This window comes from Ailuropoda melanoleuca, chromosome 12 (genome assembly GCF_002007445.2).
Source record: "Ailuropoda melanoleuca isolate Jingjing chromosome 12, ASM200744v2, whole genome shotgun sequence".
Lineage (NCBI taxonomy): Eukaryota > Metazoa > Chordata > Mammalia > Carnivora > Ursidae > Ailuropoda > Ailuropoda melanoleuca.
In genome coordinates this window covers 81,478,176-81,490,794 of record NC_048229.1, presented here as the reverse complement: position 1 = coordinate 81,490,794, position 12,619 = coordinate 81,478,176, and the positions used below count along the sequence as shown (strand labels likewise).

General features: G+C 58.7%; 1 protein-coding gene across 6 annotated transcripts; it reads left to right on the top strand.

Annotated features, from left to right (window-relative positions):
* Positions 1-18: 18 nt before the first annotated feature.
* VPS9D1 (VPS9 domain containing 1) lies at positions 19-12,354 on the top strand. Of its 6 annotated transcripts, XM_034672688.1 has the most exons (16): positions 187-736; positions 1,176-1,251; positions 2,852-2,944; positions 3,045-3,207; positions 4,548-4,659; positions 4,733-4,795; positions 5,160-5,212; positions 5,315-5,402; positions 5,585-5,670; positions 6,027-6,544; positions 7,595-7,724; positions 7,930-8,138; positions 8,430-8,526; positions 10,102-10,206; positions 10,548-10,633; positions 10,763-12,354. In XM_034672688.1, exons 1-16 carry the CDS (start codon positions 569-571, stop codon positions 10,768-10,770), a joined length of 2,055 nt encoding a protein of 684 aa, XP_034528579.1. In that variant the 5' UTR covers positions 187-568; the 3' UTR covers positions 10,771-12,354. The 6 variants fall into 6 exon arrangements, with proteins under 6 accessions (XP_034528583.1, XP_034528579.1, XP_002926848.2 ...); XM_034672692.1 differs by lacking the exon at positions 187-736 and adding an exon at positions 19-174 and having other exon boundaries at positions 10,548-12,354; XM_002926802.4 differs by having other exon boundaries at positions 10,548-12,354.
* Positions 12,355-12,619: the final 265 nt, after the last annotated feature.

Sequence of the window (12,619 nt, the reverse complement as noted above, 5' to 3'; positions counted from 1 at the left end):
CCCCCCGGCGGCTCCGGGGGCGCGGGGCGCGGGCGTCGGCTGTGACCTTGGACAGCTCCCAGCGCTCTCCGGGGCTGTTTTCCGTCTGCGAAGACGGGAATTAGAACCGGGTTTATCTGTAAGGGATTCAGGAAGCAGCCCTCCAAAATCTCGTTGGCAGCAATTCCCTTTGTGGTGCGTGTTTTTCGGGGAAGACACTGTAGCTTTAGTCGGATTCCCCAAAGGGGTAGAATCCCGAAGGGTTAACTGAGGCGCACTGGTGAAGCGTCTTTCCAGCCGCGCCGTGGGGAAGGCAACGCGGGCAGGGTAGCGTGGCTTGTGACGAGAGTGGGTGTCAATCCAGAGGGTGGCGGCCGGCTGGAAAAGCAGGCTGAGCCACCGCGGACTGCCCACGGACAGGAGGGGCTGCCTATGCCCCGGAAAAGCATCCTGCTTCCTCCGTGTGCTGCTTTCCCAAGTCAGGTTTCTTGGACCGCAGGTGCCCCCACAGGCCAGAAATCCTTTCTGGAACCCATTTTATCCTTACCTCGGAGCTGTAGACCTCAAGAGGGTTGATTTGAGACCCGCGATGCCACAAGATGTCATGCGGTGGTTCCAAGTGCCTTGTGCTCTGACTCGGAACCCCGAAGACGTCAGACCCGGGAAAGCGGCAATATTCTGGCGTTGGAGATTGCGGCGTGCTCAGGTGGTTCAGGAGAGGGATTTCCCAGAACCCAAGCCAGAAAGTGATTCTGAGGTTTGCAACATCAGTCCCTCAATAACCTCCCAGGAAAGTTGTTTCTTTTTTAAGCCATTGACTAAAGAGCCCGAGTTGCCCAGGAAGGAAACTCGTTGCAGAGTAACCTGGGACAGCGACTGTGAGGGCTTCTTTTCCTGGCACTCTGAAGGAGAATCTCAGTTCTTCCTGTGCTGGGGACAGGCAGTGAGCGGGGGAACGGGTGCCCAGCTGGGCACTGTTTCCTTTCAAGGCAAGAGAAGAGGGTTACTATCTGTGCAGGACGTTACTGAGCACCTGGAGGGACTAGCAGCTAACTACCTCAGGCTCCATGTCTCAGGTGAAATTCAAGAGATGAGCAAGCACCATTCTATGTTTGCCACAAGAGCATGAGGCAGGCATGGTGGAATTGTTTGCCCCTGCTGGCCTGACCCCTGCCATTTCTCTTCCCGGGGCACAGGAGGCATATACAGAATACCTGAAGAGCGTCCACTATATCTCCCAGGTGCTGCTGGAAGAAGTGGAAACCACCAAAGGTACAGCTCTCAGCTTCACCACTCTTCCTGTGCTGAACAAATGATGGACAACTTAGCCCTTGGTGGCTCTCAGGCCTGGGGCGTCCTGTGTCCTACCCATTGGTTGTTAGCAGAAGGTGGATGGGTGAGCACTCAGCATGAGCCGTCGTAGTGTGATGTGGGAGCAGGAAGAGATGGGTGCTCTCAGGGGATGGAAAGGGGATGGGGCATAACCAGAGACTGGACATTGAACACCAGCCCAGGAAGGAGTGAGCTGCAGAAAGGTCAGGGGCTGAGGGCAACACTTCCAGCAGAGAGATGTGCAAAGGCCCTGAGATGATAGTGGATGCGGGCTACAGGAGAGTGTAGGTGCAACTGGGGCAGTCATGGCCTTGGGTAGAACTGGGGTCGTTCTGGTGTAAGAGGAAGGTTGTAGAGGCTTTGTGGGAGGGAGGCTAGCATGGAAGCAGAGCCTCCAGGAGGCTCCCGCAGTGAGGACAGCAGTGATAGGACCACTTGGAGATGGAAGGAGTGAAGGGCTTGGGGGTGTTCTTTAAAGGTGGACCTCACAGATTTGCTGGAGGGGGTGGTGAGCCACTGTTTGGTGGGGCAGGGGGGTAACAATGAACTTCTGGGGGGAAACAGTAAGATGCAGAGGGGTGGTCCAGGGGGTGGCAGGAGCAGACTTGTGTGGGAAGAACAGAGAGCTCCATTATGAGTATGTTGGGCTTGAGGTGCCGAGTGCCCTGCTGGGTGTGGGACCATACTGGTTGGGGAGAGGTGGCAGTCACCAGAATCAGAGCTGCCCCAGAGAGGCTGAGCTTAGCAGAGCTCTGGGCACTCCAAGATTGAGGGCTGGGAGGAGGGCACAGCAGTATACCTGGGGCGGGGGCTGTTCTGGAAGAGAGAGATGCTAAGAGGTCAAGGAGCCCTCAAGAGAAGGGCTCGACATGAAGGTATAAGTGAGGGGAGTTTCAGTGGGAGTCAGAGGGCTAAAATAGGGTGCGGTGAGAGGCTGGCTGTAACGGGAGCAGTAGGTGGGTCAGAAACTACGGCTGGTGGGGTCCGGGAAAGAGGGTTGAGTGGCAGCTTGTATCTGCTGACGGGAGTGATTCCCAGAGGAGGGAATGCAGAACAGAAGGCCCGGGGATGCGCCAGGGGTGGGGTCAAGCACAGCCAGAGGGCAGGAAATAGGTGGTAGAGTTGTCTCTGTGAAATGGTCCGTGGCCACTACAAGGCCCACGTTGAGGAGGGGCTGTAAGTACAAGGAAAGTGCTTGCTGAGAAAAGGCCTGGTTAGGGAGGAAGTGGGGGGGATCTGATGGTCCAGCCAGAATGACAGCACAGTCAGATGCTGGGCTGGCCAAGCTCGGAGCCCACACAGCATCAAGAAGTAAACGCCCAGCAGATGATCAGAAATGAGGAGGAGATTAGGTGACCTAGAGGTCAGCGTGAGGAGGGGCTGGGGTGACCCAGGGGGAAGAGATGAGGAGGGGGATAGGCTTGCAGAGGGGTCAGAGATGAGGAGAGGATGGGCTTGTCCTTGTTTTTATCTCAGCAAGAATCTGTCTAGCGATAAAGGCGATGGTGACCAGCTAGCTTTCTTGTCTCTTGATCCCCAGAAGGTGGAGACACTGTGGCCCTGGACACTTCAAAGATGCTGAAACTGGCTGAGCAGTGTCTGGAGAGGGCCCAGTCGACAGCTGCCAAGCTCGGTGGGTCTCCAGCAGATTTCCCTAGGACATTTCCCCACAAGTCTGCATCTCTGTGGAACATTGGACTCCATGGTGCCCCTTGCTTATGTACGTCTTGCAGGGAAAACACACCTGAAGCCAGCCATGCCCACGGCTGCTCCTGGCCCCTCATCTACCAGCCGACATCGCCGGGTATACTCGGATGAAGGGGGGAAACTATCTCCGTTCCTGCCGCCTGAGATCTTCCAGAAGCTTCAGGTGGTAGAGTCACAGAGTTCTAAGAAGTAAGAGGGGGCACAAGGGAAGGTGGGCTGAGCCTGGGTTCGAAGTACAGGCAAAGTGAGCTAACCACAATGGTTTTAGTTAAAATGGGTCCGAGAATGGAAACAGACTTGCACTTGACAAAAACAGATGCACATCGCTTCTGGACAGAAGCACGTGCACGAATGACATGCAGTCAGAGATAAACAAGCACAGAAAGAAACCAGAAACTTAGAGAGTAAGAGCAGAAACAGCACATAAGTATTCAGGCGCAGTTAGCAAAACCCTATGCTCTCTACATTTACAGAAGTGAAAAGCACATTTGATAACAGTGCCAGGGGACAAAAAAAACCATAAAATCTGACCCAGCAAGTAAAGAGCCAAGTAGAAACAAAATGAAAACTATAATACCGAAATTGTTTCTAAAACTTAACTGAAAACAATAACAAATTACGTTCTGCAGCGGAAGTCCACACGTGCACACAAAAATGAGCGGTCAATTTTATAACAACAGAGCAGACGTAGTTGTGGAAAGAATGAGTGAACTGATTAAAGGGTCAAAAGATCCCCAGAATAACTCAAAAGAGGGCGAGAGAAAAAAGAAAGTCTGAGAGAGATCGAAGATCTAACACAAAATTATTGGAGTTCCGGAAAAAGAAAAGAAAGAAAGCGGGAGAGGCATGATATGAAGAGCTAACAGGATCTGTGTTTCTGGAACTGAGACAACACTGTCAGTCAGACACAAGAATCTGCAGTAGGACAGACAAGGCCCGGCTCCTCCTGGCCCTGCTGCTACAGACCTCGGGGCCACTGCCACTGAGAGGTTCCAGGCACCTCACTCCTACATGTGCAGTTTTGGGGCAGGACCAGGCACAAGACTTCCATCCCAGCACAAATTTTCCCTCAGTTGGAGTCCTCACAACTGACCCTCTCCCACCATGAAGGCATGAAGACCTGTGAGGCCAAAAGTCTTGCTAGGGGGCGGGGGGTAGCTTTCGGTGACTGTTTCTACCAGGCAGACATGGTTCTCTCTTTAATGGGTGGCAAGCTCATCTAGTTGTTTGACTCACACGATGCCTTTAAAAGATTTCCCGTTGTTGGCCAAACATGTATAACTGATCTGTAAAAAGCACAATGTCCAGCTTCTCTTGAAAAATCAGAACTCTTAGCAATTGCAGGTCCAGGTCAGCAGGGCAGAGGTCTCCAGTCCACCCCAGACCTCCTCCCTCCTTTTCATTTCCTGCCTGCCCCCACGACCACCTGCTCACCTTCTGGTCTCAGGGCACAGTCAGGAAGGGTCCTCAGGTCACCAGAGCATTCCAGAGCTTCCGGGGCCTGGACAGCAGCTCTTCACTATTTCCAGGGAGCTGACACCTCTAGAGGAGGCCTCTCTGCAGAATCAGAAGCTGAAGGCCGCCTACGAGGCACGGATGGCCCGTCTGGACCCCAGCCAGGCCATGCAGAAGACATCCCTGGTGAGCAGGTCCCAGGGAGGGTCTGGGTTGGTGGTGGAAGAGGAATAGGCCTTATCTTCTCCTTCCCTTGAAGACCTTGTCCCTGCAGCGGCAGATGATGGAGAACCTTGTGATCGCCAAAGCCCGGGAGGAGACAGTATCCTTTCCCCTCCGTCCCTGGTGTCCCAAGCTGAGGGAGGAGGGGATGCGGTGGGAAGTGAAGGTGCCAGGGTTGGGGTGGGGACAGAATTCGTCCAGCTTCAGAGAGGCATGTCCTGGAGGGACGGCTCCTGCTCTGCCTGCCTCTGCACAGGCCCTCCTGTTCCTCTTAGCACCCACGGGCTCCTCTCCAACCTTCCAGGCAGCTAGGGCTTGCTTCATTCCCTGAGCGAGCACCAGTCCGCAGGCCACCGCCTCCTCTGCGCCACGTGGCCTGACCGTACCTCCCAGATGCCCAGGGACTCAGTGCAGGCAAGTGGGGGGCTGCCCCACCACACACGGCCTTGACTCTGCTGCCCCAGCTGCAGAGGAAGATGGAGGAGCGCCGGCTACGGCTCCAGGAGGCAGCCAACAGGTGCGTGTCCTCCCACTGGCCTGGGGACAGCCGAGAGGACTGGTGGGGACTTCCGCCCCTGCCCCCGAGCCCTGAGGCTCCCAGCCTCGTCCTTCTCTCCAGGAGGTTCTGCAGTCAAGTCGCCCTGACCCCGGAGGAGCGGGAGCAGCGGGCCCTCTATGCCGCCATCCTTGAGTACGAGCAAGACCACGTGAGTGCCAGGAGCTGCGGGTGGGGCTATCACGGGTTGCTGTTCCCAGGGCCTGTTGGCGTTGGGTCTTCCCTACGTCCCCTGGGGGAACGAACAGTGTGGCGTTGGTCTCCTGGGGTGCAGCCTTGGTGGGGAAGGACGCAAGGACCCAGCCATGCTCTCCAAAGTCTCCTGCCCTGCAGGAGTGGCCGAAGCACTGGAGGGCCCAGCTCAAGAAGAGCCCAGGGGACCTGTCGCTAGTGACCAGCCTGGTGTCCCACCTGCTCAGGTACCAGGGCCTTCTGCCCCCCTACCTCCTGGTTGGCCCTGACATCAGGCAGACGAAAGGATCAGAAAGGAAAGGGACAGAGGAGGAGATCGGGGGTGGCTGTACGGGGCACCCACAGGCTCCCTCAGAAGGGCTGGGGTTGCAGACATCCCATCCAGCCGCCCTCATGGTCTTTGAGCAGCTGCCTTCTACCTTCTCAGAGGGGTGGGTCAGACTTTATCTGCCACATTCACTCATAAGGAAGCTGCAAGAGTCACTCCTCTGAAATGTGTCCGGTGGGGCCGCATGGTAGGCAGGTGGCCAGCAGGTGAGGGCGTGGCCACAGCGCTGCACCCCCCCCCTTCCTGTGCTCGCAGCATTCCCGACCACCCCATCTCGCAGCTCCTGAAGAAGCTCCAGTGTGCAGTGTACCGGGCGCTGTACCCCATCGTGAGCAGGGGTGCCGTGGGTGCTCCTTCCGCCCCGGGCTGCTGCTCCTTGCCCCCGGACGCTGACGGGCTGCTGGCTCCTGGAAGCCGGCGGCTCCGGCCCTCGCAGAGCCTCTACTGCATGCTGTCCCCAGCGGAGCCCAGCCTGGCCCCGAGGCCCCTGGATGGCACCCACGCCAGTCCCCCTACGCCCCCTCCCCACGCCGCCCCCCCAGACAGAGGGCCGGACAGCAGCCCTGCCGGGCCTCCCTCACCCTTGACGCACAGCTTGACCGGTGTGCAGGGCAAAGACAGCTCCTTTGAAGACCTCGAACACTTCTTGGCTACTTCTGAGGGGTGGGGCCGGGGGCGTGGGAGGCCACCTGAGCCCCAAACAACGGGGGTGAAGAAGGAGCCGCTGCTGGAGCAGCTGAAGAGCACTGTGAAGGACATACACAACGCCATCGGTGAGGGCCAGCGTGCCCAGCGTGCCCGCAGGACGGGTGGGCAGGGGGAGGGGGCGGCTCCAGCTCTGAAGCCTGTGCCCCACGAAAAGCTTTTCACAGGGCTGGATAGGCCCTGGGGAGGACAGGCTCCTCTGGTTGGTGGCAGCCAGGCTTGTTCTGCAGAGCCCGCTCTGTCCACCCTTCTCTGGGGCAAACTCCGTGTTTAGCAGACAGGAGGGGAGCCTGCTCTGAGAGCAGCTGGGGCCGGCTGTGGGCCTGAGGTCTCCCCCACCACCGGCTGTCTGCTCACTGGGCTGCACCAGAAAGTGCAGCCTGGTCCATTCCAGCCTTCTGTTTGGGGAAGGGTCTGCTGTCAGATCCTCTGGCTGCCAGGTGGTCCTGGCTGGCCCACAGGGTTGGACTCAGGTCGTTCCAAACCAAGGACCATCAGGTGTGTGCAGCCTGGTGATGACAATGGCCTTTTCCATTTTGAGAATAGTGTGTGGATTCCCTAAGGGTCAGCGCCTAGGGTAGCTGGTGACTTCCAAGTCCCTTCCGAGGGGAAGGCTTTCAGAGTTTTCTAAAAACCAGTGAGGGAGTCCCAACAGGGGACTTGGAATGCCTTCTGAGGTCACCTGGATGGGTCTCCCATTTCCCCGGGCCTCAGGTCTTGTTTTAAATACACATCTAAAGTTCTTCCAGGTTCCCACAGAACAAACTCCTTTAGAAAGAGGCTTTCCTTTGCCTTTCTCAGCCTGTCTTAGTTCCTCAGGGGAGCTGGGCATGATTCTGTGAGGTTCTAGGTGCACCGACCCCAGGCCCCATGGACACAGAAGTGGGGAGCTTGAGAGGGGAGTGGAGGGGGGTTCAGACAGAGTCCCACCCCACGAGCCAGAACACTGGCGCTGTCCACACTGAGCTGGCTCTAGGAGGGTGGGAGAGGAGGGGGCAGGTGTGGGGCCCACCTGGGCACCCCAGGCTGGCTGGGGATGACCTCCAGGGGCTGCCAGCCTGGGGCTGGAAGGCCCAGCCGTCCCCACAGCGCCATTGTGCCGGCTCTGCTCCCGGCAGACAGGCTGCTCTCGCTGACCCTCCTGGCTTTCGAAGGCCTGAATACGGCCGCCTCCAAGGACCGATGCCTGGCCTGCATCGAGGAGCCCTTCTTCTCTCCACTGTGGCCCCTGCTCCTGGCACTTTATAGGTATGATCACAGTTCCAGTCCCCACAGGACCTTCCACTCCATGACCCCTGGGGCACACTTCCCGCTGGTGCTTTACTCTTAGGCCACCCTCAGACACCTCACCCACCCCCCTGTGACTCGGGGGTATAGCTGGCTTTCCTAGCCCTGCCTCCGTCCCTGGGACAGAGACTCCTGGGCAGCTGAGCCTGGCCTCTCTCTGTCCCAGGAGTGTGCACCGCCTCCGGGAGGCCGCCCTGAGCAGGAGCATGGAACTCTACAGGAATGCACCCCCAGCCACCATAGGCATTCCCAGGAAGCTCCTCCCCCGGGACCTGGAGTCCACAGGAGCTGGTGCCTACCCCTACTGTGCTGCAGCCCAGGAGCTGGGCTTGCTGGTCCTGGAGAGCTGCCCCCAGAAGAAGCTCGAGTGCATCGGTGAGGGGTTGCAGTTTGGGAGGACAGAAGGGGGAACATGGTCAGATAAGGTTGCATCCCAGAGGGTGACCCGGAATCTGTTTGCCCTGAGCTGCAGACCTCCTCCTGTCACGTGGGGGTGTGTCTCACGGGACATAAGGGGTGTGAGGGTACGACCTTCGGGAAGGAGCTTCTCGGCTCTGCCTAGCTCCATGTGACATGACAGGGCTGGGTGCCTGAGAGTTGTGGACTCCGGGCTGTCCTGGGACCAGCTCCACTCAGCCCTCTCTTGACCTCACTCCTGTGCCACAGTGCGGGTCCTGCGGGTCATCTGTGCCTGTGCCGAGGATTACTACCGGACCCAGCAGGCTGCCCCTGAGGCCAGACCCCAGCTGGGCGCCGCAGCCATGTGAGTCCCAAAAGTGCACAGACTGGGGTGGGCACTGAGCATGTGGGGGACTGCCTGCAGAGGTCTGGGGGTGGAGAGAGCCCTCCCGTCCTGCCCCAAGCACCGGGACCACGGGTTTCCGCCTGGATTCTGGGCCCCTGGGCCCCAGAATCCCTGCTGCTCCAGTGAGCTTTGCTGGGTTCATCATCTAGGAGAGTACCCATTTCCCCAGGGGCTCTGGCCCCCATGGGATGACGCCCTCCCACCCCTCTGGGCAAAGCTTCTTAGGAGTTAGGGACCACCTGGCTAACCTGTGAAACTTAGGGTTGCTTGTCCCAGAAGCACGTGCTTGAGGAAACAGCCCCAGCCTCAGTGAAGAGCTTGCTTCCTGTGCTAAGCCCCCAGACCCGGGGTTCCTGCATCATCCCTGCCCCCACTCGCCTGAGGTGAGGTAGGGCCTTCTCTACCTGCATCTCTGAGGTCTGGTTCTATCTGTCTCATCTGAACCCTCCTGGGGCTGGCAGCCCCTTGCCCTGGCCTCCACTCGGGGCTTGCAGCTCCTCGGCACCTGCAGGGGCTCTGCCTGCTGCCACCCTGCCCCAGGGACCAGTGTTATAATGAAGACATCTGTCATTTGAACCTGGTGGGTTGGTTTTAGCACCTACCTACACCCCAGGGCCTGGGGGTAATGGGCAGGTAGAAGCCTGAGTTGAGCATGAGATCGGCAGGGAAGAGCTCCACCCAAGGAGAACGAGATGCCCTCCACCCCCAGCAACCCCAGGGCCAGGATACAGGACCTCAGCTGCAGGATTGGGGTGGAGGGCCCCCCTTCACCAGTTTGCCATGTGCTTCAGAGTAAGTAGCTATAGGTGTAAGAGGTCGAGGGCTGAACGTGTTCTGGGTCCCAGCTACAGTCCCATGCTCCCTCTCTCCATTGGGTGCCTGAGGAGTGAGGACGGTGTCACACGTATGGTGGTTTACGTCCCTGCGGGTATGCGGTGCCCGGGGCAGTGAGGGCAGGGCCACGAGCAGGAGCTCACCACGTGTGAGGCCTTCCTGTTTGGTGTCATACTCAAGCCATAGTCTTTGTTCCCGTGCTCTTCCCAGAGACCACCAACCTGTGGGCCCCTTGGGCCAGGGTTCTGCGTGCCCTGCAAGGCCTCCCTTGGCACCTTTTTAGCTCCCCTAGATGCCTCTTGGGCATCTCAGGTGCCTGGCTCCGATCCCAGGTGTCAGCAGGCTGCCCGGGATGTGGGCCATCCCCTCCGTTGTCCCGCTCCCCAGGTGTGGGCAGGCTTGTAGGGCCAGCTTGTGAGGTTGAGGCTGCCCCCGTGCGCTGTGGGGGTGTCCCCTTGTCCAGCCATGGGCTCTGCAGCACAGGGTTGCCATTCAGGGACAGCCTTGCTGCCTGTAGTGGCTGCCAACGCTGCTGACCTGAGTCCACTCCCAACTCCCCCACGCAGGCAGGCAGGAGGGGCACAGGGAGAGCAGCTGGCAAGCCCAAGACCACTCCAGAGGCCGAGCCGGGGGCTGCAGGGTTTTGGGGATTGAGTGGCCATACTGGCCCCCGGAGCCTACCGTGCCTCTACCCAACAGCGGTGCCGACGACCTGCTGCCCATCTTGTCCTTTGTGGTGCTGAGAAGTGGTCTCCCCCAGTTGGTGTCAGAGTGTGCTGCCCTGGAGGAGTTCATCCATGAGGGGTAGGAGGCCCCAGCTGGAGTCGGGCCAGCATGGGGGACTGGGCACATGCTCCCAGGTCAGGGGTCCACTCTGCACATGGCTCCTGGTCCCCTCTCCCAGCCCCTGCCCACCACCCCTTGCTCAGCATACTGCTTAGACAGGAACTGGGGGGGGGGGCATCCCTTGAGCAGTATCTGCCTGGGCAGTGGGCTGTCCTCTAGCCCAGCCTCCCTGACACACCCCTGGGGGACCTCAGCGTCCAGGTCCTGCCCCATGAGGGCAGACACACCTTCCAAAGTGCTGGAGGCCTCCTTGCGTCCCCTGGAGGTGACAGGTGCTGCCTGTGCCTACCTCTATACAGGTACCTGATTGGAGAGGAGGGCTACTGCCTGACGTCACTACAGAGTGCCCTGAGCTACGTGGAGCTGCTGCCCCGGGGGGCCCTGGGCAAGTAGAGGAGGACAGGACCTGCTGAGGACCATCCAGGGGTCACCTGCTCTGGGGCGGGGGCAGCAGGCTAGCTGTGGTGGGGCTCTGCAGCTCTCATACCTGTCCTAACCTGACATCTGCCCCCAGGGACTTGAGGAGACCCCTCTGTTCGTCAGAGGATAGAGCGGAGCTGAAGCAGCTCCTAGGAAGGAGGCCCGTGAGAGGCTTTGTGCAGGAACACCAGAGCTATGGACTCCCCTGGGGCCTGTACACATGTCCTCACAGCCCCAGCAACTCATCGATGGGGGGACCTTAGGCCTGGCAGAGGGCAGGTCTGGTTTCTCTCCCTTCCTATCCCCGGTGTCAGCTTCCAGCCCCAGTGTCTTGTTAGAGTCAAGGAGAGAGCCTGTCCCCACCCCTGCCTCCCACCCAAGGCCTGGGACCCCAGGTGGTTTGAAACTGTACTGTTTACTTATTGGGCACTGACCACTCCAGTCTCCTCTGGAGCCCAGGCACCCCCAGGGCACCCACCCATGTCTGGGGCCTCTGAGCCACTCAGGCCCTTGGCACTGTAGGCATTGGACGTGCTGGGACCCCCGGCCAATTCCCATCCCTGCATGTCCCCTTCTGGGTCAATGTGAACCTGAGGGTCAGTGACTGCCTGCAGCCCAGTGTCCACTCTGACTGTTACATGTCCCGGGCAGCCACTGACACAGCCAAAAATAAAGAGGTCACTGACGTCTCATGCTGCACAGCTCGCGTGCTTGCCATTCCACTGGCTGCGTGAAGGCCCGAGTAGCACAACCCTCTCCCATGCTGGCCAGCAAGAGCCAGACTGTCCCAGAGACCACCTCCCAGACCCTCTGGGGCCGCACCCCTCTAGGACAGGACATGCTCTGCATCCTGCGTGGGATGGGCAGGACCTGGGACTGGACCTCTTGGCCTGAAGGGCTCTTGGGAAGCATCTTCATTCTCCAGATGGGAAATATGTGGGTGCCCTGAGTTGTGATCTGTGTCGCCCCTGAAGAGGAGAAAGCAGGTAGCCCAGCCCCAGCTGCAGGCAGCATCGGCCAGGGAAGGAGGGACCCCTGGCAAACCTGAGTTCCCACCGAGGCAGGTGGTTTAGGCCCAGCCACACCAGGGGCCAGTTACGGGAGCAGTGTGCACGTTCCCCAGAAAAGGCTCTTATGAGACAGCATCGGGATTTGGTGGTTATTGGGCACTCTGCAGGTCTGTCTTCCCAGGAATTCCATGAGGAACCAAGGCAGGAACAGGGGAAGCACCTTCCCTAGGCTACATGTCATGATGGCAGAGCTGGGCTTGAGCTCAGCAGGCCAACTCAAGAGGCCAGTGGGCACCTGCGGTCAAGACCCCACGGTTGGGGCTGGGCCCAGTGGGGTGGGGCAGGCCAACCTGAATCCCTGGGGTCCTTTGCCTGTCAGTGCCCCCAGAGCAGATAATCCAGCATTCACCCAACACCTTGCCTTTGTTCTCCACCCTTGCCTGCCCTTGGCCCCCCCTGACATTCTGCTTATGCTCTTGTAAGTGTAGAGTTCTGAGTAACCCAGACCTGGATGAGACCACCAGCCAACCATGGAGCCTTGGGAAGAGGAGGTAACATCCATGCTTCAGTCCTTGGCACGGACATCTCAAGGATGGGATTTTAAAGGCCCCTTCATAGAGCAGATAGAGGATGAAGGTGTGTCTTCAGCTAAGCCTGATAGTGGACATACCTGTTGGCTTGGTGCTGGGGACCACACCTCTTGAGACGGGCCCAATACAGGTTGTCTCCTCGGCACCCTGTTCCAGGCGCTGCAGTCGGGCAGGCTGAGCCGTGGCTCTCTGGGCCCATGGTTCCTCCATAAAACGGATGAATAATCCACTCTTCCCACTGGAAATCCTGCAAATCAACAAGAAAAATAGAAACAGTCCCAAATAGAAAAATAGCAAAGGTTATGAACAGACTGTCTACAGAGGAGGAAAGTTTTTTGTTTGTAGACTTAT